The following is a 20,004-nucleotide window of genomic DNA, read 5'->3' as shown; positions in this document are numbered from 1 at the left end:
CAGAAATGCAGGCATCAATGTTTTGATGTCTCTATCTGTGTCTGCATTTCAACAAAATGTCTCAAGAAAATATATTCTTTTCATCTTACTATCTCAAAGCGTAGCATGTGCAGTTTGTTATTGATTTCTGTGCGGTTGTATCAAACAGAGCCAGAGAACACTAATATGAAATGGGCAGTACATGACTTTTGTATATATAAAATGTTCTTGGTCACACCTGCAGGATACTGATTCAGCACTGTCACTGGTGAAATTACAAAGCTTATATTGATAGTAACGAGTCTTCTTCATCTGAGATTTCTTGAAATAGCTGCCTTTCAATCTCCTCTTTCAAAGCAACTTTGTCTTCAAAGAGTAGTCTATTTTCTTGAACGGTTTGTCTCAGCATTCTATCTACATGGTCTTCTAGTCTTTGCAATGCTGGTCGTGATGAGGGCATAATCAGACGATTTCGTCTCTGCCTCATCTTTCTTGCTTGTTTCTCCATTCTTCGTCTCAGCCTCTCAACTCTTCCTCTCCAGTACAATTTCTTAATGTACTTTTTCAAAGTGGCAGAAATTTTCCCCGATTCTGTGAAATCTCTCAACATGTGCAGTAGTTTGGCTGATCTGAATGTATGAAGAGTTACAGCGTAGAAAACTAGTGCGATCATGAGTCCAAGAACGATTAAGTATGAAATGAAGAAACATGACAATGCATAGGACATTTCTTGAGGGTTGATCTGCCGTGAACCACTTAGTGGGTAAAACAGTAGAGTTTGAACTGTTGAGCTTACACTGTGAAATTCTATATACTGGCCACTATAGAGCAGAAACCCAACGTGGAGAAAATTGACGAAAACAAACAAAACCATTGGTATCGATTTCATGATCTGTTTCATGGTTGTTTTCCAGACTGACAGAAGTAGTGACATGTACTTTACAGGTGTCAGTGCATTGAGTAGTTTCAGTGATGCACAGAATACCAAAATAGCAAGGGCAACATGATAATTTTCCTGCATTTGTGCCACATTTCGAAGTGCAAAGAAATCATATGATTGAGACAATAATGCTGAAAGTGTCATACTGTGGATGAAATACACTCCAATTGCCACAAGTGCTACGATAATACTCAGTATGTCTACTGCGTGGGTGAAAGTTAAGAAATAGGTGTGACCCTCCTTAAACAGAATTCTTGATTCTAAGTACACCAGAACCAGAACCAGAAAGGTGAAGGTACAAACGAGTATCATTTCACTGCTGCTACTTGTACCTTTCTCCAAGTACAACCGCAATGGCTTCAATGTCACCGACGTAACCAAATCACCACTTGGCGCCATCTCAGCTAATAGAGTAACAACATATACTAGTCTGGTCTGTACACTGAAGAGTGCACATTCCATAAACACAGCTCTAGTATAGGTATCAATCCACGCAGCTTCTTGGAGATCCCGTACCAGAATCAAAGCATCGTGATAAGACTTAGTCAGGTCAGCTACGTAACCTCCACCACTGTACTCAGCAAACAGTCCAGTGTACTCACCATCTATACCGAGGGATGCACCTGTATAGTATCGGTAGCCTTTGGTTTGGTCCAAACTATAGTACTCGGGCATTACCTGCCACCCCCATAAATATTGAGTGGTATCTTCCAACTCCTCTGAATAACCCGAGTAACAAATCATTGTTTTGACTTCATTGTATGTCTCTGGTTCACAGTCACCTGTAACATGATAGAATGTAAAGAAAAATATGGCCAATGCAGTATACATAGTAATAAATTTAGTAGTTGATAATGCTATGAATCTAAAACAAGCAGAATACAACATATTTTCAGTGATATTTAAAATTGTACTAGCTGGCACTGGAGTATTCATCTTTTCGATCAAATAACGAACAATGTATTCCTTCAAAATTGTTAATTTACCAAGAATTACATGTTGTACATAAACTATAATTGAAGTTCGATTTATCAGTTAGACGAATTTTGGTTTATAACCTCCTAACAAGGATGGTTTACAAAATGTTTATACCATAATTTCTGTTAAATACATACAGAGATAATGAAAATGAAAATTCGGAATCATTTTTATCATATAAGCAACTTGCAGATCCCGACAATGGCTATGTTGCTCCTTATACACAATAGGCAACAACGTAATGCCCCAAGACTCTTGCTAGGTAGGTTTAGCCCCAACAATGAGAGTCTGGGAAACTGAGACTAGCGTACATAATGTAATACTAATAGTTACATTATCTTACCCTCAGAGGCATTTATTCTTAGTTGTCGTAATCGTGGACTTGTCATAAGTACTGGCATATCATTAGTATCTTCTGAGTCTACTGAATACAAGGCTGGTAATAAAACAGACTCAGTCCATCTCCAATACGCACTAGCTGTGTTGACCTATGCACATTCAGTACAAAATATTACATTAAATTAATTGACACACAGAATCCTACCTTGTTTAGAAATATTGTGATATGATAGCTTCATCAATATATTATCATAATTAGGTAATATTCATCAATATTACAACAGAAAATGTCTCTGTAATTCTCATCAGTCAAGAATTTCAGGTCTAAATTTTTCAGTTTGTGTGTTTTTTGGAACAAAACATTACCTATATATGACATTAGGATTGGTTTTATTTTGTAAAGTTTGTATTTTTATGAGTACACTCCAGTAGCAGTGTTAGGAAACCCTATATATGTATAAAGTATAATGTACTAAATTTGCTAGATGTTCATGTCTTTCCACCTTCAAGTTCAAGCCCCAACAAGCTACATCAAACAGACTACCATTACATCAGTGTGTTGATAATCCTTGTTGGATAAACACAGAAATACAAGTACTTGTGGTGATTTTGGAAATTGAAGTCAGTTTGTGCTGAACAGCATTAGCTGAGCAAGTATTCTCACTTGTTTCTAAAAGTAAAGGCAGTTCCAGTTCCAGGGATTACTAAATATTAAGGAGGAACTCTGAACGGGAGTGAAGGAAGTCATATATATCCAGGCAATTAAACCATCACTGAACAGAGACGACGGGCAATACACTTTTCTAGGCATCTATGAACTCTTATCAGACTTGCATGTCTGTACGGTCATTGTGTTCTGAACTTTGTCAATCTGTTGACCAAAGTCGTAAGTGTACAGTAAAAATTTTCAACTTTGTGTTCGGAAGAAAAGTTTAATTTGACACTAAATATTAAGAAGTTATAGAAATTATTGTATGTATGTAGTGCTGAGAAAAAGTGCTGTTCATTTCCCAGACACCACGTTATGTATTCTTGGTAAATATAAACAACCGATTTCAATAAAAGATACTTGCCTTTTCAAAGGACTGTGCTTGATATCCCATAGATGTTCCATTCACCATGGAGTGGTAGAGAGACTGACGCAAGTAGTAAGCTGAAGGTTCCTTCTGGCCATATGTAATCATCATTACCAATAGAAAGAACAGTCCAATCGTTGCCCATTGGGACGTCACTTTAATGTACTTCCTCATCTTACTGTGTTTCTGTATGAGACATCTACTTCTCAGAAACTTAGCTTTAATGTCAGGTTGAGAACCCAGGTTCATATGATACCCAGTAGCAGACTTATCCTTGGACTGCAGCTGATGGTATTCAGACTCAAATATCAGTGACTCGGCTCTCAGACTTTTACGTTTGGTCAACACAACTGAGAAAATTATGATGAAGAGTGTTGCCAAAGGCTCAGTGATGAACAAGAGTTGTAGTACTGCCACAACTACAGAAATGATCCAACTAAGTGTTAATGACTTGCCATAGTGGAGTCCGAACCAGACACTGAGGAAAACTGCAATTAATATGATAAGAGTTGATATAATCCATGCTATACCTCTAAACCACCATGGTAGAAGCCATCCTTGTGAAGCTAAAGACACGATTGCAGATAGTCGCATCAGAAATGATGGACCTGATTTTCCTCTTGGCCACTGTCTTTGCAGTATCTTGTCTATCTTCTTTGTTTTCTTGGAATCTTTATCATGGTGATGATGTCGTGATCTATGTCGTCGGTGGTGGTGGTGGTGTCGATGATGATTGTGGTGGTGGTGGTGACCATGAGAATGACTCCTGTGTCTTCCATGACGTGTCTTAGAATGTTTTCTTCGTCCATCATCACTCTCGTCATGACTACTGTACCTATGTCTACTGGAGTGATGATGACGACGACCTCGATGATGATGATGATGACGTTTTCTTCGGCTTTCATCATCACTATAACTTTCATCACTCTCTATATGAGAGTGACGTCGTGAATGACCTCGGTGTCTGCTGTCACGACCTCTACGATGATGATGTCGAGAATGATGACTAGAACTTCCTGACCGACTGTGGGAGCTGCGACTTCTTGAATGATATCTTGATGACGTATGTTTAGCCTCCATACCTGAAACCTGAAGGGACTGCTTCCTTTCTTTAGATGTTCTATCATGCCCGGAGCTTTCATCTCTGTCGTGATGTCTACGATGATGAGACGCAGCTCTGTTATTGTCGCTATGATGACTCTTTCGTCGTCGATGGTGGTGATGCCGCCGACCTTCTTCGTGAAGATCTTTCCTACTTTTCCTATGACTATCTTCCTCAGCTTCATCTTTATGTTTCCTGTGATGGCTATGTGACCTGTGGTGAGATGTAGACCTGTGATGGGAGTGAGATCTGTCCTTTCTGTGACCACGGTGCCGAGATGAAGATCTATGCATATCATCTTCTCTACCATGATGTCTGTGTTTACTATGTGATCTGGTTCTATGTCTGGATGACGACTCTTCAATTTCAACACCCGGTACTTTCAAAGTTGGACTTCTCTTTCCTTTATTTCGGAGTGCTTCTTCATCACTTTTAGGACGAGTGCCAATCTTGTGGCTTTCCTTCAATCGATGCTCGCTTTGCCTCTTACCATGGTGTCTGTGAACAGAACCATCATCGCTACTCAGGGTACTTGCAACTGAAGCTCTGCGATGTTTATGATGGTGCTCACGTCCATCATGAGTGACTGACTTCCCATCCTGACTGGGTATCTGTAGTGTAATTGCTTCCGATTGCGCATCAGCAAAATCACCACTCACAAAACTTTCTTTCTGCAAATCTTCTTCATCTGGAGACAGAGCGGTATCTTCTTGGGAACTAGTCAACACATTTATTGCAACAGGTGCTCCTTTTCCTTTGATGTTGACTTCTTCCAGATACTTCTTTTCTCTTTGTTGTTTTTTCTTCAGTAAAAACTTCTTCAAAACGTGGATATTATTGGCATTTTGGAAAAGGAACAATAACATAACATGCACTGGCATGGAAATAATTCCTCCCAGAATCCCTTTAATGAATGCGTCTGCTGTGATTGCATACTTGTTGTCAGTTTGTTGTTGTGAGGGATCACCTACTGGTCCGTACAGCAAAAATGACAGTATTAGCATAACAGTGAAAATGAATGCAAACAGACACGTCACACGCTCTAAGTACGTAATTTTATCAGAGCACCGTCTTCTAAACAGTTTAATTGCTGTAAGATGCTTCCTATAAACGTCACAGTTGGACTCAACAGCAAATAGGTGCTTGTTGAGCAGGATTTCTTCAAAATCAAGAGCCTTGTATATTTTAGGGTTGTATTCTTCATGTTGCCATTGGTTACATAGGAAATACCATGACTGATTAGATTGGCTGTCCTCCACCATAACTCTGCTCAAAAGCCTACAGTTAACAAACAAACAAATAAGCAAAAAATAAACAAATCAACAAAGCATTTTAAAGTTTTAAGAGATAGATAAGACTTATACAAACACTAAGAGAAGGACCAGACTTACCAACACCATACTTACAAAAACCAGACTTACCAACACCAAGAGATAGACCCGACTTACCATCACTGGCCAGACTTACCAACACCAGGTATATAGACCAGACTTACTAACACCAAGAATATAGACCAGACTTACCAACAACATGAATATAAACCAGACTTACAAACACCAAGAATATAGACCAGATTTACCAACACCAAGAATATAAACCAGACTTACAAACACCAAGAATATAGACCAGACTTACCAACACCAAGAATATAAACCAGACTTACAAACACCAAGAATATAGACCAGACTTACAAACACCAAGAATATAGACCAGACTTACCAACACCAAGAATATAGACCAGACTTACCAACACCAAGAATATAAACCAGACTTACAAACACCAAGAATATAGACCAGACTTACCAACACCAAGAATATAGACCAGACTTACCAACACCAAGAATATAAACCAGACTTACAAACACCAAGAATATAGACCAGACTTACAAACACCAAGAATATAGACCAGACTTACAAACACCAAGAATATAAACCAGACTTACCAACTAGGACTGAATCCATTACCATCATGCCATATACGGACAGAGAGTAGCTGACCAAGCCTGGTACTGGTAGTGATTTGAAATGTGTCAACAGAACCACTCTGGAACACATCTCCACTTAAACTACTATCCGAAAGAGTGAAAGCATTACTCTTAGCTCTCGATCCAATCAGCTGGACAGACACCTACCATAGAATACAGATTTAAAGTCAAAGCTATGCCACTCAAAGATCCATTTATCAGTCACACATCAATCATACAATCTATCAGGGAGTGAATGGTTTACTCTGTATTACAGTTTTTGAGTTATGCAGTACCTATTAATTTTTTACTACAAATATGGGTACCGTTCGGCAAATTTATATATTTTGCAAAACAAAGTGCTGTGTATATATGTCCCACATATCTCATATTTGTGCCAGGTTTGATTCTAATCAGATACTGCATGCATGACAGAGAAATGATGTATTTGGTATGGTTCGATACATGGACTGACGGAACCCATTGTAATAGTCTTAATTCATTTCGGAGGGAAAACACTCCTGGTTGTAAATTGTGTGGTAGCTGTTAAGTTTTGCACTAAACCCATTTACCAGAAAATATTATATATTCCTGAGTCTGAATTATCCTGGACCAGTAAAATGCACACTAATTCTTCACAATATAAACCTATTAAAATTTTCAACAAATACAAAAATCCTGAATAAATTTCTGCTGTTATACATAGCAAATTGTTATCAGCTGCATGGTTAAGGTACATCACTAAACTTCAACAGTGAATATATTGCCATGAGTTACCTGTGCAGTTGTTCCAGCTCTGACATGCATACCAGTGAACATAGTTATTGTATACTGGTAATCAGAGAGTGGGGGGTTTTCCCTCTGTCCTGTTAACTGCTGAAATAAAAGATGAGAATAGTTAATCCACTTTCTCCCAGCTTGTACTTGGTTGTGTACAAACAAATACCCCTTAGAAAGAAGACGAACTTGTACTTAGTTGTGTACAAACAAATATCCCCTATAAGAAAAAGAATTAAAAGGAAAATATGATTATGACAGAACCCTATAACTTGTGAGTGCAAATGCTGCTTGGGTAGTCGCACGATCGCTTCCAGGCCTAGGGTTCTCTGTTATTGTTCTTTCACAAGCATAGCAAGTGAAAGTGTAGCAGAAAAACACTGCAAGCACAAATGCAAATACCCCTGAATACCTACAGTAGAACTCACAGCATACTTAATATGTAACATATACATTTAATAATCAATGTCAATCTTGTAGCCTTGCTAGACAAGAGCACTTTTATTGCTGAACACAGCAGGATGGTGAGAGCTTTTAAATTGTTTACATTGATTCACCTTTTAAGACTTTCCTCAACCATGCTGAGTTTGTTCAGTTGTAAAAGTGTTCCTATCTATCAAGTAATTAAAATCTCAACAACTTAACCTTGCAAATCGAGTGACATTGATCATAAACGTACATGTTAAATCATTATAATTATAATCTTTTGGCAAACACTACCTGTTTTAGCTGTATGCCTACCTGTTGTTGTTGATATTTGTGGTCTGCTTTGACAGCAATGATAGCAGTCACTATATATAGTGCTACTATAACACAAACTACTATTGGTAATATTACGTTGTCTTCAAATGCATTGTGTAAGATCTCATAGTCAAATGCCACCACATCATTAACTGGAACATGAAAATTACCACCAAAGGCAGTCAAATGATTACATTTACAGTGAGTATGGGCTGTTGTAGTCAGAGGTCCAACCTGTAAAATAAACAATTTCACAAAATGTATATCAACAAAATAGTACAATACATAGTCAGTCAGTACAGTACAGTACAGTACAATACAGTACAGTACAGTACAGTACAGCACAGTACAGTGTAGTACAGTACAGTACAGTACAGTACAGTGTAGTACAGTACAGTACAGTACAGTACAGTACATGTACAATATACCTTTTGTGTCTCAAATAAGTCATCCTTAAATACGAACAAGGGTGAATAACAAAAACTGAAATCCATGCATTAAGATGGAATACAATACAGAGGGGAGAGATGTTGACTTAAATTTCAAATATTCCTAACCTTGCAGCCACTTGGAAGCCATTGTTCATAAGCATCAGCCCAGTACAAGCAACGAGCAGTATAAATCTTCACATCAAAGTCGACACCAGAGCCCTCTTCAGTTCTGTTCACCGGTTCTCCATGTCTGTCCAGGGCCTTGACACTGAGATAGTAGGTGCCTACAGCATAGAGGACATGCTCCTCAATAAACCAAACGTTCGGATCAGCTGTGGCCGTATAAGTCTCATTGTAACTAGATGTAGATAACTGATCTTCTTCAAATGGTAGAAGCATTCTCAGATCGTACTGATCATCGTCTGGTGGAAATCCAAACCGTAGGAATGCTTCCATCAGTACTCTCTTGTTAGATGGATGGATTTGTATATGAATGGAGCTGTAGGATTCACTTAAGTTAAACTGAATCATAATGTTTGGATCATCTGGTAGGGTCGTCAGGGTTTCCATGTCTAAGGTACCATCTTCATTTCTGGGTATGAACATCTCAATGTCATCGTCAAGACTCACAAGTCTCAGCTCATCACCTACACAAAAAACGTGTCATGAAAATTTAAGATACAAGCTCTAGAAATAAGAAATTATTGCGAAAAAAAAAAAGAGTTCAAAATTATGGTTTTCTTGAGTTTTCAGGAATTTGGTATTGAATGCATGTTACAGTAACTACCATCCGTTTGATGATGGGGTTTACTGACTCTGTTTGATTACAGCCATGCAGAAACCAATAACAAACTGCACATTGTATTCATATGAGATAGCACGATTGCAATTTCTTTCTGTATTTTGTGTAAATGAAATAACTATTTAAACGTATTATAACTAGATGCAGACACATGAGTGATAATGTTTTGATGTCTGCATTTCATGTGTACATGGTGTCACATTATTTCACTTATTTAGACAAAATGTCACAACAAAATGCATTCACTCAGTTTTGCTATCTCAAAATGTACCTTTATAGTCGATGTGTGGTTTCTGCATAGCAGTATCAAACAGAGCCAGTTAACACTAACAATAACATGAAATGGACTATATATTTTCCTATCTACTACCGTAGTCTTTTCAATTTTGATAATATCATAACTAGGCAAAGCCCATAAGCTCGCACAGGGTAGATTCATTTGTGATCGGCTGCCTGGGCCAGGGTTGATACACTTGATTTGGGTCATTTTTCAGGGGTGTTGACCATCAAAATTTATTTCATTGAATGACATCTAATTCTCTGACATGGACAAGAAGAAGTAAAGAAAGTCAACACTCTATGCAGTTGTTGGTTTCAAAAACCATCATAGCCATTAGACTAATATTGTTCATTTTCAATCAGCCAACTTATCATAGACCCTCCACCAATGTACATTTGTACGTTGGTCTTTGGACAAATGTTTTGTTGACATGTTGCCAAACATCATGATTTCTCAATTCAACTCGATGATTTAGGAATGTTACTGTACCAACAAACATAGGAAAGTAGTTATTCTTTTTAGAACATGTAAAAAAATCAATTATCGACAATATAAATGTCAAAACCACACTTCCACAACCCGGAAATTAAACTGCGCTATGTCATCAGTGGTCCGTATCGCGTACCGCCGTGCATCAAACTTCCAAATAGTGTAACAATTTCTCCTTGAGGTACAGTGATGCCTCGATACTCGTTACAATGTTACGATAATCGTGCCAACAGGCCTACTGTTACAATATTGCTATGCATGGTGATGTTATGTCGCCTATGCTATATGATGATACAGTAGCGCGTGGAGAATGCACGTAGTATATGGAAGGCGCATGCATAGTCACTGCACCGCAATGCATCCCTGGGAGAACCACCAATTTTTTTCGCATAGTATATATGACGCGCATGCGTACTAGTCATTGAGCCGCTAGGTTGTAAGTAACAACATGACTTACCCATAGTGTCTCTAATACTAAGTCCAATCACTGATGTCTTGACTTGGTACCCACTGGAATGCCATGTGAAAGGATTAGTAGGGGTACTGTATATCTACAAATAGTGAAAACAAGGTTTTAGTATATACATACATACATACATACATACACACACACATTATACTTACCTACATACATACCTACATACATAATATTAAATACATACACACACACACACACCTACCTACCTACATACATACACACACACTCATACACACAAACACACACACACACACACACACACACACACACACGTACATTACGTGAGGAAAAATACATCACACATCATGCATCAGTGGTAAGCTCATTTTGTTTTGTACAATTTCCCAACTAAACACCCAAGGTAATATACCCATCAAATATCATGGCAATCGATCCAGCGATTTTTGACTTTAAGTTGTTCACACACACACACACACACACACACACACACACACACACACACAGCCAGACACTGCACCATGCCATAAGCACGACTGAAACCTATGTTCAGTTGAGCTAAAAATGATGAGGGCTATAATCACATGGCAGTACAAGAAGCAGTCAAAAGAATTGATTAGAACAAATTTTGAGTTCTAAAAAGTCTTTGAAACACATCAATTCGCACAATAGTTCAGAATGCAACCAACTTTTTCTGTGAAACACGAGGAGATGATGATTTTTTTCAAAGGAGACCATAGTACTCATTACACCTGTATCAGAACCACTTTTCAGTGGTCCAAGCAGTATTTACAAACAGCACTCCTAGTGGCCAAAATACACAATCTTTTGTCTTTTTGATAACCAAGCTATGGAATATTTTATCATTTGGTCCATCTAAAAACACATCCAAATTTGAAAAACAAAATTACAGCAAACATTATTTTATTACCTGTGTGTCAATGACACTTTCACCGAGTGATTCAAAAACTGAGGGTGGAATTTTAAACCATGTGCCATCATCTATTTGGTAATATTTCGCCGACTTTAAATCTACGAGTTCTCTATGAAGAAATAAGATAATTGTTCCTGTATTGATTTCCACGGCCGATTCTCCTGGAAGTTTCTGACTAAGGATAATACTGGAAATATCATCCAGAACTTTGAAGACTTGTTGGGTGATGTTACGACTCTGGAAAATAAGTAAGTGAAAGCATGAACTCACTTGACTCCCAATTGTTATATTATGACTCTGGAATGTAAGTAAACAAGTGAAACTATGAACTCACTCGACTCCCAATTGTTATATTATGAATCTGGAATGTAAGTCACAACGAGTGAAACCATGAACTCTCACTGACTTTATTTCTTTCATTTACCACAAATAGAGTCAAATATTTGATATATGAAATCTCTTGCGGTATCATCAGTGTGCCCTCTAAGCCGACTTGATACGCCATTGAAGCACACAATTTCTAGTGGTACACCAAAATTTGTTCCCCTATCTCTTACTATGTGGTGGCTCACAAGAAATCACAGTTTTTCTCATTTTGACTCACAACAACAAAATTTGGCTATCATCAGAAGGCACACCGAGTATCATTCTATAAACACACTGGAGTTCATCCATCTCTATTCTACCAGGTTCTCAATTATTCAGCTGAGTTGACATATGCACAATTATGGTTCAAGTCATACTCAGGGAGTTTAGCAATTTAGAAATAAATGACTGTATGTAACAAGGCTTGAACTAAGCCAGCCAACCATCATGACTCGATCTATTATGCATTCTATAAAAGAAGTGTTACAATAATCGTTTTCCATATGTTGCATGGAAAATAATTAAAACAACACCATATGGCGAGAAAATGGTTCAAACTTTGTGTTTATTGCACTGTTTTTATATCAAACTGTCACGAACAGGCTGAGTACCACACTGTGTGTTACTCCGTGTACATACAGGGACTTCACGCTATTTCGAAGTAAATGACCGATAGCTATTACCAGCGTGAGTAATCTCTGGTTTATATGTAATAATCTACAGGTCTGCCATTTAATATTGACAAAAGTATTTATAAGATAGAATTTATGAAAATCAAAAATAGCCTTACATCTCTTAGTTCAGCAGGTAGTGTTTCCTCATCACCTCCAAAGGATTCGCCATCAACATCAATACTTTCAGCTGTTTCATTGTTTTGTATTCCTATTACATTGGTAAAATATGTAGCAAATAGAAAGAATAAAGCAAGTCAGTACATAAACCTCAGAAATATCATAACTAGGCCAAAACATATAAGCTCGCGCAGTGACCGGCTGCCTCTGCATGATGATATTGCAGATAGCGCCCTCCGCATGCAGAATGCACATAGTATATATACAATATACAATGTATTACATACATAGTATATACAACATACAATGTATATATATACATAGTATATACAATATACAATGTATATATATACATAGTATATATATAATATACAATGCACATGAATAGTCATTGCGCTGCAATGCATCATTGGGTAAGACCACCAAAAAATCGCATTTAATTTAGTATATAGGACACACATGCGTACTAGTCCTTGAGCCACTATGCGACCGCTTCACAAGCTATTACAAGTTATTGAAAAGAAGAAGCCTTCTCATGTGCATAGACCTTTAGGTAGAATTAGAGTGGCCATATGGATGAGGATTGGATATTTAGTTTGTATTTTTAATTTGTAAAACAATTTTATCATGGCTTCCTACTTGAAAAAAATCAAGTTGAATGTGTTGCATTGAGCAATTCTGTGTTTGTAACTTGGCATTGCGATGCACCCTGAATATTCATGACAGCTGTATTAGACTGAAGTGTATACTAGTCATTTTTGTACTCATGAATATTCAGTGTGCAACCATTGAATACATTATTCTGTTCACTCCCATGATGCAACAGCCCATAACAAGGATACACTATAACCGCACAAGATCAACTAGATGATTCTCTGAAATCGCAAGTAATTGTAGGTGATGTAAAATCATAAAATGACTATCCAGGACTCATAGTTTATGAAAATGTCTCTATTTCCTGGAGTGGTGTTCCCCTTTAACAAAAAACTGCCTGGATAGTTACCTGCTGAGTAGGCTGACATCCCATGGATGGACTCTAATGACAATGCATTTCATGTTATAACAGACTAAAAAACTAATTTACCTGACTTGAGCACGATACCATCTGTAGCCGTTAATGGCACAGCTATCGGTAACATGGCTAACATTTCAGCATGTCTGTCTGACATAAAACCACTCCAGGCTTCTGAGTTGCTTTCTAACTCAGTAAAGAATCTACTGGCATCATCTGATGCTACTCTCATCAGATTGGACACTCCTATAGAAGAAATCACGTCAAGCAAGTTAGACAAAATCCTACAAGTACACTTAGTTATTCTGTACTGGGCAATAGTTATATAATAACACCTGACAACAAGGGCAATATCATGACTTATTGCCCACCCGAGCCAAAAGTGAGGGTATCATCAATATTACGGTCATGACCACTAGCCGAGGGTAGACAATGAATGATTAATATTGCCTGTGCCAATCATGCTACAGTATTCATTTTATTACACTGTACAAAAAGTTGGGTTTTCAAAATGAGCTGTGTTACCACTGACAAAAATACTATTTCTGAAATACTGATGCAATCAAACAGTTGAAAAAGTTTGGAAAGACTGATAAAGCTTGCAACACTAGTCTTATGAATGTTGCTGTTCATTTGTTGTAGCTGCCGATTATTCTGATTGCTAGTTACTTGCCATAGCTAAATATGGGGTTGTACTGTGAACGACCACTTGTTATGCATAGAATGTACGAGCAGACATTTGTTTCGACGACGTAGGGCAACATCACAGCACGCGACAGAGCAACATCAAAACATACCATTAACAACATAACTTTTTTAGAATGTCACATATCCCCATTGTAGCCAATGTTTTTAAAGTTTTGGTCATGAATGCCATCACATATCTGTAAACGATCCTGAGAAAACTTGAAAATTGTAAATTCAAAAAATCTTAGCATGTTACAAAAGCTTTATTTGTAGGCCAATTTTACTATCTGACCTGCTAGTAGATATCTTGCAGCATCTTCAATATCTTCAGGATTTGATGCCTCTTCATTTTGTTTCTTTTTCAAGATGTTAGCCATATTGTTATAAGCCATCCCTGCTTGTAACTGAATCAAAAACAATATCTCAGTGTAATGGGGGGGGGGGGGGGGGGGGGGGGGGTTAACAGTGCATACTGATTTAGCCTTTAATTGAAAAGTAAACAATATACCACTCATTACAAATATAAACAATTATAAACAATACCATATTATATATATTATATATAAAATAACCCCAACTGACACAGACACAGACAGACACACACACACACACACACACACACACACACACACACACACACACACACAGACACAGACACACAGACACAGACACACACACATAGATACAGACACACACACATACACACACACACACAAAGTCCTTGGAACAAAGAAGGTATTTAATATCATCACATTGCATGATCAGATTTTGTCACATGCAAACTGAACCTAGCAAGAATAATACTAATTAATAATACTCCAGTTACAGCTGGTGCAGGTTTAAATCAAGCGTGCACAGATACATTTCACATTATTCTCCAGTATTTTTTTTTTTTTACTCAGCATGAAAATACTCTTGACATAAGGGTTTTGTCACTTCTCATATTCCCCTCATAGTAATAAGACCTCTTATGTCACTTGTATTTTTCTCAGCTGAACAAAGAAAAATATAGTATTCCATGCAAGTAATTAATAATAAGAGAAATATGATTATATTATATATAAAATTGTCTGATTTTTTTCCACATACCTGTGCTTCCCCTGGTACATCCTGTTCAATAGTTTGGGATATTGCAGAGGATGTCTCCTTCATTATTTCTAAGTTGCGTACCTTCACAGCTGTCAACCTATCAATCAGTGCACCTCTCACCTACATTTCAATATGAAAACACCATGATGGTAATATCTTAAAAGTGAGACAATATCAACATTTTTGCTGAAGCTTTAGATTGTATATTTTGTTTACTGTTGTATGTATATAATTGTATAATTTATTTTACTTAATTAAAAGTATGAGTTATTTATTTATTTAGTATCATGTCAGGACATCTTCTTGATACACTGCCCTCCAAATATCTTAGTGTAATTACAACTGCAATGTATAGTGACTACAGGAACGGACTCAACTAGTATCTGCTATTTTCTGTTTTCCTTTACCCTTTATTGCAGTACTAATTTATAATATATCATCCAATGTGATTTGTAAGAATTTAGGTGTTTTTTTATCCCACTTTCAACTACGATCTTCTCCATGAAAAATTCCACCGTCAATTGCAATGACGGTCTCTACATTATGATGCTTTGGGAATAATGAAGCTGAACAACACACTGTGAAATACTGAGGACATGCACTGTAGAGACGAATGTAATGCTATATAATCGATTAACGATCAAAAGTTTTCAGAAAGTCCTAAAGTTCTAAGAATTGCGAGGCCGTTTGTAAAAGTAGACTACAACTGGACACAAACTTTTCTACAATGGATTAGGGATAATCTAGTCCTGCTTGGAGATGGAATAAGTCTGGACTTGATTCTGACAATGTCTCTTCTACTCTCCCTTGTTTAGGGTCAATATCAGACTCAAGTCCTGTACACCACTAAAGCAGGACGGGGAATGACCACAATCAATGCTACATGGGTGGGAAATTCAAGACGACGAAAGGAAAATCGATAAAATATAATGCGACATGAAAACACAGAAGTGGTGATTACATGCAAGTAATCAGAGTTTTAATTTTCTTGGAGATGATTTTCAAATAATTGTGAACTTGTTAGTTCAAATTTATTGCACATGTTTAATGTTCCTGTGTTTGTAGCTCAGTTTTGCCATTGAACAGATGCTTGTAACGTTACATACGTACCTGGGACAATATTACGACACCGATTTGTTTTCTTGTCCACTGCATGACATTCAGATATGGGTTCCTAAATTACAGGATCTTCAAGTGCCTCATTTGTTGTAGAAACATCAGTAAAATCAGACAGTATACATTGCCATTGTGCCATATCGGCAGTTTCACGTTGCATCGGTCTCCAGGTCCGCTCCGTAGTCCTCCAATTAGAAATGTGAACAAAGCAACGTAGTTGTCTGCACATGCTCTGAAGATTTTACCATAGTCGAAGGCTGTACTTTCATTACCCATGTTCCATTGTGATAACTCACCTTATTCTCATACCAACAAACTTCACAATGATGGATGGGTAATAAATACTACAGCTAAAAACCATTGGCGGCCACGTCCTGGTGTTTGGAAGGGACTCAGCTTTTTTCTGAGCTCAGACCGCACACTCGTCCGTCAACCAGCAACTTTTTTGCACCCGAAATGGCACACACAGAAATCAAAAGTACACTGATCATGATTTTTGTGTGCAAATCGTGCAATGGCACAGCCTAGATCAAACACTGGGATATCTATAAATAACCAATAAATATATAACCTACCTGTTTCCTCATGTTTGCCCTGTTTACTAGTTCTTCTTCACTGACAGGAATTTCAGTAACTCCTACCAAATCTCCAGTATTTTCATTATTAAGTGCTGTTGTAAAGACATTAACAAACTGTATAGCACCTTGTACATCACCTTTGTCCAACAATGCATCTAGTTCACTAGTTTTACCTTTACCGATTGAATTGATGGCTGATTCCAAGTCAGTGACTGTCGGTGGTAAAACCTGTAAAAAATGTACACAATCTATTTTTAAGAAAGTTTCTTAAAAAGGAACACCACTCCAGAAAATAAAGGCATTTTCATAAACTATGGCTTCTGGACAGTCATTTCATGATTTTACATCATTTACAATTTACTTGCAATTTAAGAGAAGCATCAAGTTGATCTTGTGCCTTTATAGGGTATCTTTGCTGTATGCCATTGCATGATGGGTCTGTAGAAATAATATATTCATGGTTGCACAATGAATATTCATGACTCCTGAGTGCTTATTCCTTACAGTGTAAAAAATCTTTTGTAACAAGTCCCGCTTGTCAGTCACTGGTTGTAAAATTAATTACAAAACTTACCTGGACCTGAAGATAGACTGAGACCATAGTACCCAAGTTGTCTATAACATCCACACGGACATTGATTTGATATTCCCGGGATTTCTGACCCATTGGGAATAACAGTTCTGGTGTCACACTGTTGGGACTGTAGTACAATAAATGGTATGAACTATCATCTATCTCACTGTTTATACTGTACAGATACTTGTAGTGCAGCGGTTTCTCTTCAGAGTCAAACCCTGTCGATAACATATACATATTATCAGCTTGTTAATTTTGTAACTCAGTTCTCAGTACCTGTAAGTAATCATTCACCTAGACAGTCAGATAAAAAAGGTAGTTATGTGCATCTATGTTCTGTTTGGGAGTGGAAGTCATGCATCAGCCCAATCTGATTAAAATCCAATGTAGTGAACTTTGCACGATTTCTTTATTTTAAGCTCTTATGTTCATTGCCATTTGTTCTTTTTTTATTCTGTGAGTGCCTGATACCTACATCTGACACAATACCATAGGTGTTCTCAAGCCAATTTTTCTTTGATATTACTGGCACTGATATAGTTATGTTATTCTCCAATATTTTTCTCCATTCAGCCAGAAAATACTCATGACCTGAGAGTTTGTTCATCTAGTGACTCGTACATATAGTGACAAGGGCCCCTTAGGTCATTCATATTTTCCTTGGCTGAACGAAGAAAAATACTGGGGAATAATATCTAATTGTATCTCATTGCAGCTTTCTAAGCTAAGTCCTTCATCAATCGGTTCTGAATAGAAACTACATGTACAGGCATAATTTAAAGGTGCCCTTCCTTAAAGGGGAATGCCACTCAAGTAAATAGAGACATTTTCATAAACTATTAGTTCTAGAGAGTCATTTCATGATTTTACATCACCTACAATTACTTGTGATTTCGGAGAAACATTGAGTTGAATCTAATAATTGTAGTAATTGTAGGTGTAAAATCATGATGAAATGACTCTACAGAACCCATATAGTTCATTAAAATGTCTCTATTTTGTGGAGTGATGTTCCCCTTTAATACTAGGACACTCCTCATTTAGTGACCACTCAAACAGAATTTCTGAATTCATTTTGACCCAGTAAAGATTACTTACACAGTCTAATATTAGTATATATTACAGACACTTTTGTAAGTACTTTCAACAAAACAAAGACATGCTCCTACCTTGACAGCTGACAGTATACTTAGTTTCCATGGCTCTTCCTGATAACGGTGTGACATCACAGTCTCCTTTCACAGGTGGTGCATTCACAGTTCTCTCATAACTACTGGTTCCATGTACATCAGACATTTCCCACTGCCCTGTTACGTGTAGAGTTATATGTCTACCAGCATAGGGTACTAAAGTATTGGCTTTAACCACCAGGTATGTCGATGTAATGCCTGGAACAATGCATACAACATACTATTTGCAGCTACTCCTTTCAACATATCTGAATTTTCTTGTTGGTAATATTTGACTTTGAACTTGATGACCACACAGAAATAAAGTAATTAAACGGGTATCTTATTTCAGGAAATACAGGTATTTTTGTAAACTTTTGGTTCTGAGAGTAATTCAATGATTTTACATCACTTACATTACGCAAAACTGCCAAGAAACACTGAGTTGAAACTTGTTCCTCATTCACTGTTCAGTGGAGGTTCTTGAACAGGACATGCATTGCTTTGTGGGAGCCAGCAGACATGCATATGCAGTGTCCAAGTAATGAATATTTATGTTGATTAAAAAAAGGTAATTTTTACATCAAATATGACAGCCATTCAGGAAAAAGTTGTATATCTATTGAGCAATAAAAATAATGTGTTTGTATTTTTATCCTTGCTTATTCTGTCTCACCTATGTGCAAGATTTAAAAGAAATTCACTTTCAGGAAAAAGTTGTATATCTATTGAGCAATAAAAATAATGTGTTTGTATTTTTATCCTTGCTTGTTCTGTCTCACCTTTGCGTAAGATTTAAAAGAAATTCACTTTCATAAACCAGGCTCTATTTTTCCTCTGTGACTCATTGATAAACAGAGGCTTTACAAAGATGAAGAAATTGGTCACATTAAAATTCCAAAATGTGTCTGCTATAGTATAATGCAAGAAATAGCTTGATTTTGATAACTGACCGCTCCTCCTCCTGGAGGGTAAAATTGTTCCAGTCTCAGTGAGTGGGGCTTTTAACACCCCCCCCCCCCCAATAGTCACATGGTCTCACCTGTAGAAGTAAAGTGTTCCCACTTCTCAGCTGCTATGGTTTGTTTCTTGTCATCCAACAGTGACCACTTATATGACACTGCTTCATCATTTCCACAGTTAATACACTCTACACTTAATGCCAATCGTCTAGATGGGTTCAGCTTTTTATCACAATTTTGAAGACATCTGTAGAATTAAAAGAAAATGGATATGTCATAACTTGCGTGCCCTCTCAGCTAATTTGATGTGCCAATTTGACATGAAATGGGAAGGCTTAATTGAAATAAAATCATCACAAACAATGGCTATGTTGCTGAACAAAGTGAAA

General features: G+C 37.2%; 1 protein-coding gene across 1 annotated transcript; it reads right to left on the bottom strand.

The window, feature by feature from the left end:
* Window positions 1–262: 262 nt before the first annotated feature.
* On the bottom strand, window positions 263–14,501 carry LOC144447776 (polycystin-1-like protein 2). Its single transcript, XM_078137858.1, has 13 exons — window positions 14,417–14,501; window positions 13,510–13,683; window positions 12,425–12,516; window positions 11,266–11,505; window positions 10,356–10,449; window positions 8,454–8,974; window positions 7,897–8,130; window positions 7,156–7,254; window positions 6,358–6,542; window positions 4,065–5,692; window positions 3,310–3,800; window positions 2,241–2,385; window positions 263–1,701 (listed from the first exon to the last, which is right to left on the bottom strand). Exons 1-13 carry the CDS (start codon window positions 14,499–14,501, stop codon window positions 263–265), a joined length of 5,427 nt encoding a protein of 1,808 aa, XP_077993984.1.
* Window positions 14,502–20,004: the final 5,503 nt, after the last annotated feature.

This window comes from Glandiceps talaboti, chromosome 16, assembly GCF_964340395.1.
Source record: "Glandiceps talaboti chromosome 16, keGlaTala1.1, whole genome shotgun sequence".
In the NCBI taxonomy this organism is placed as follows: Eukaryota; Metazoa; Hemichordata; class Enteropneusta; family Spengelidae; genus Glandiceps; species Glandiceps talaboti.
Note: the sequence above shows the minus strand (reverse complement) of the source record. Positions and strands in the feature narration are given on the sequence as shown.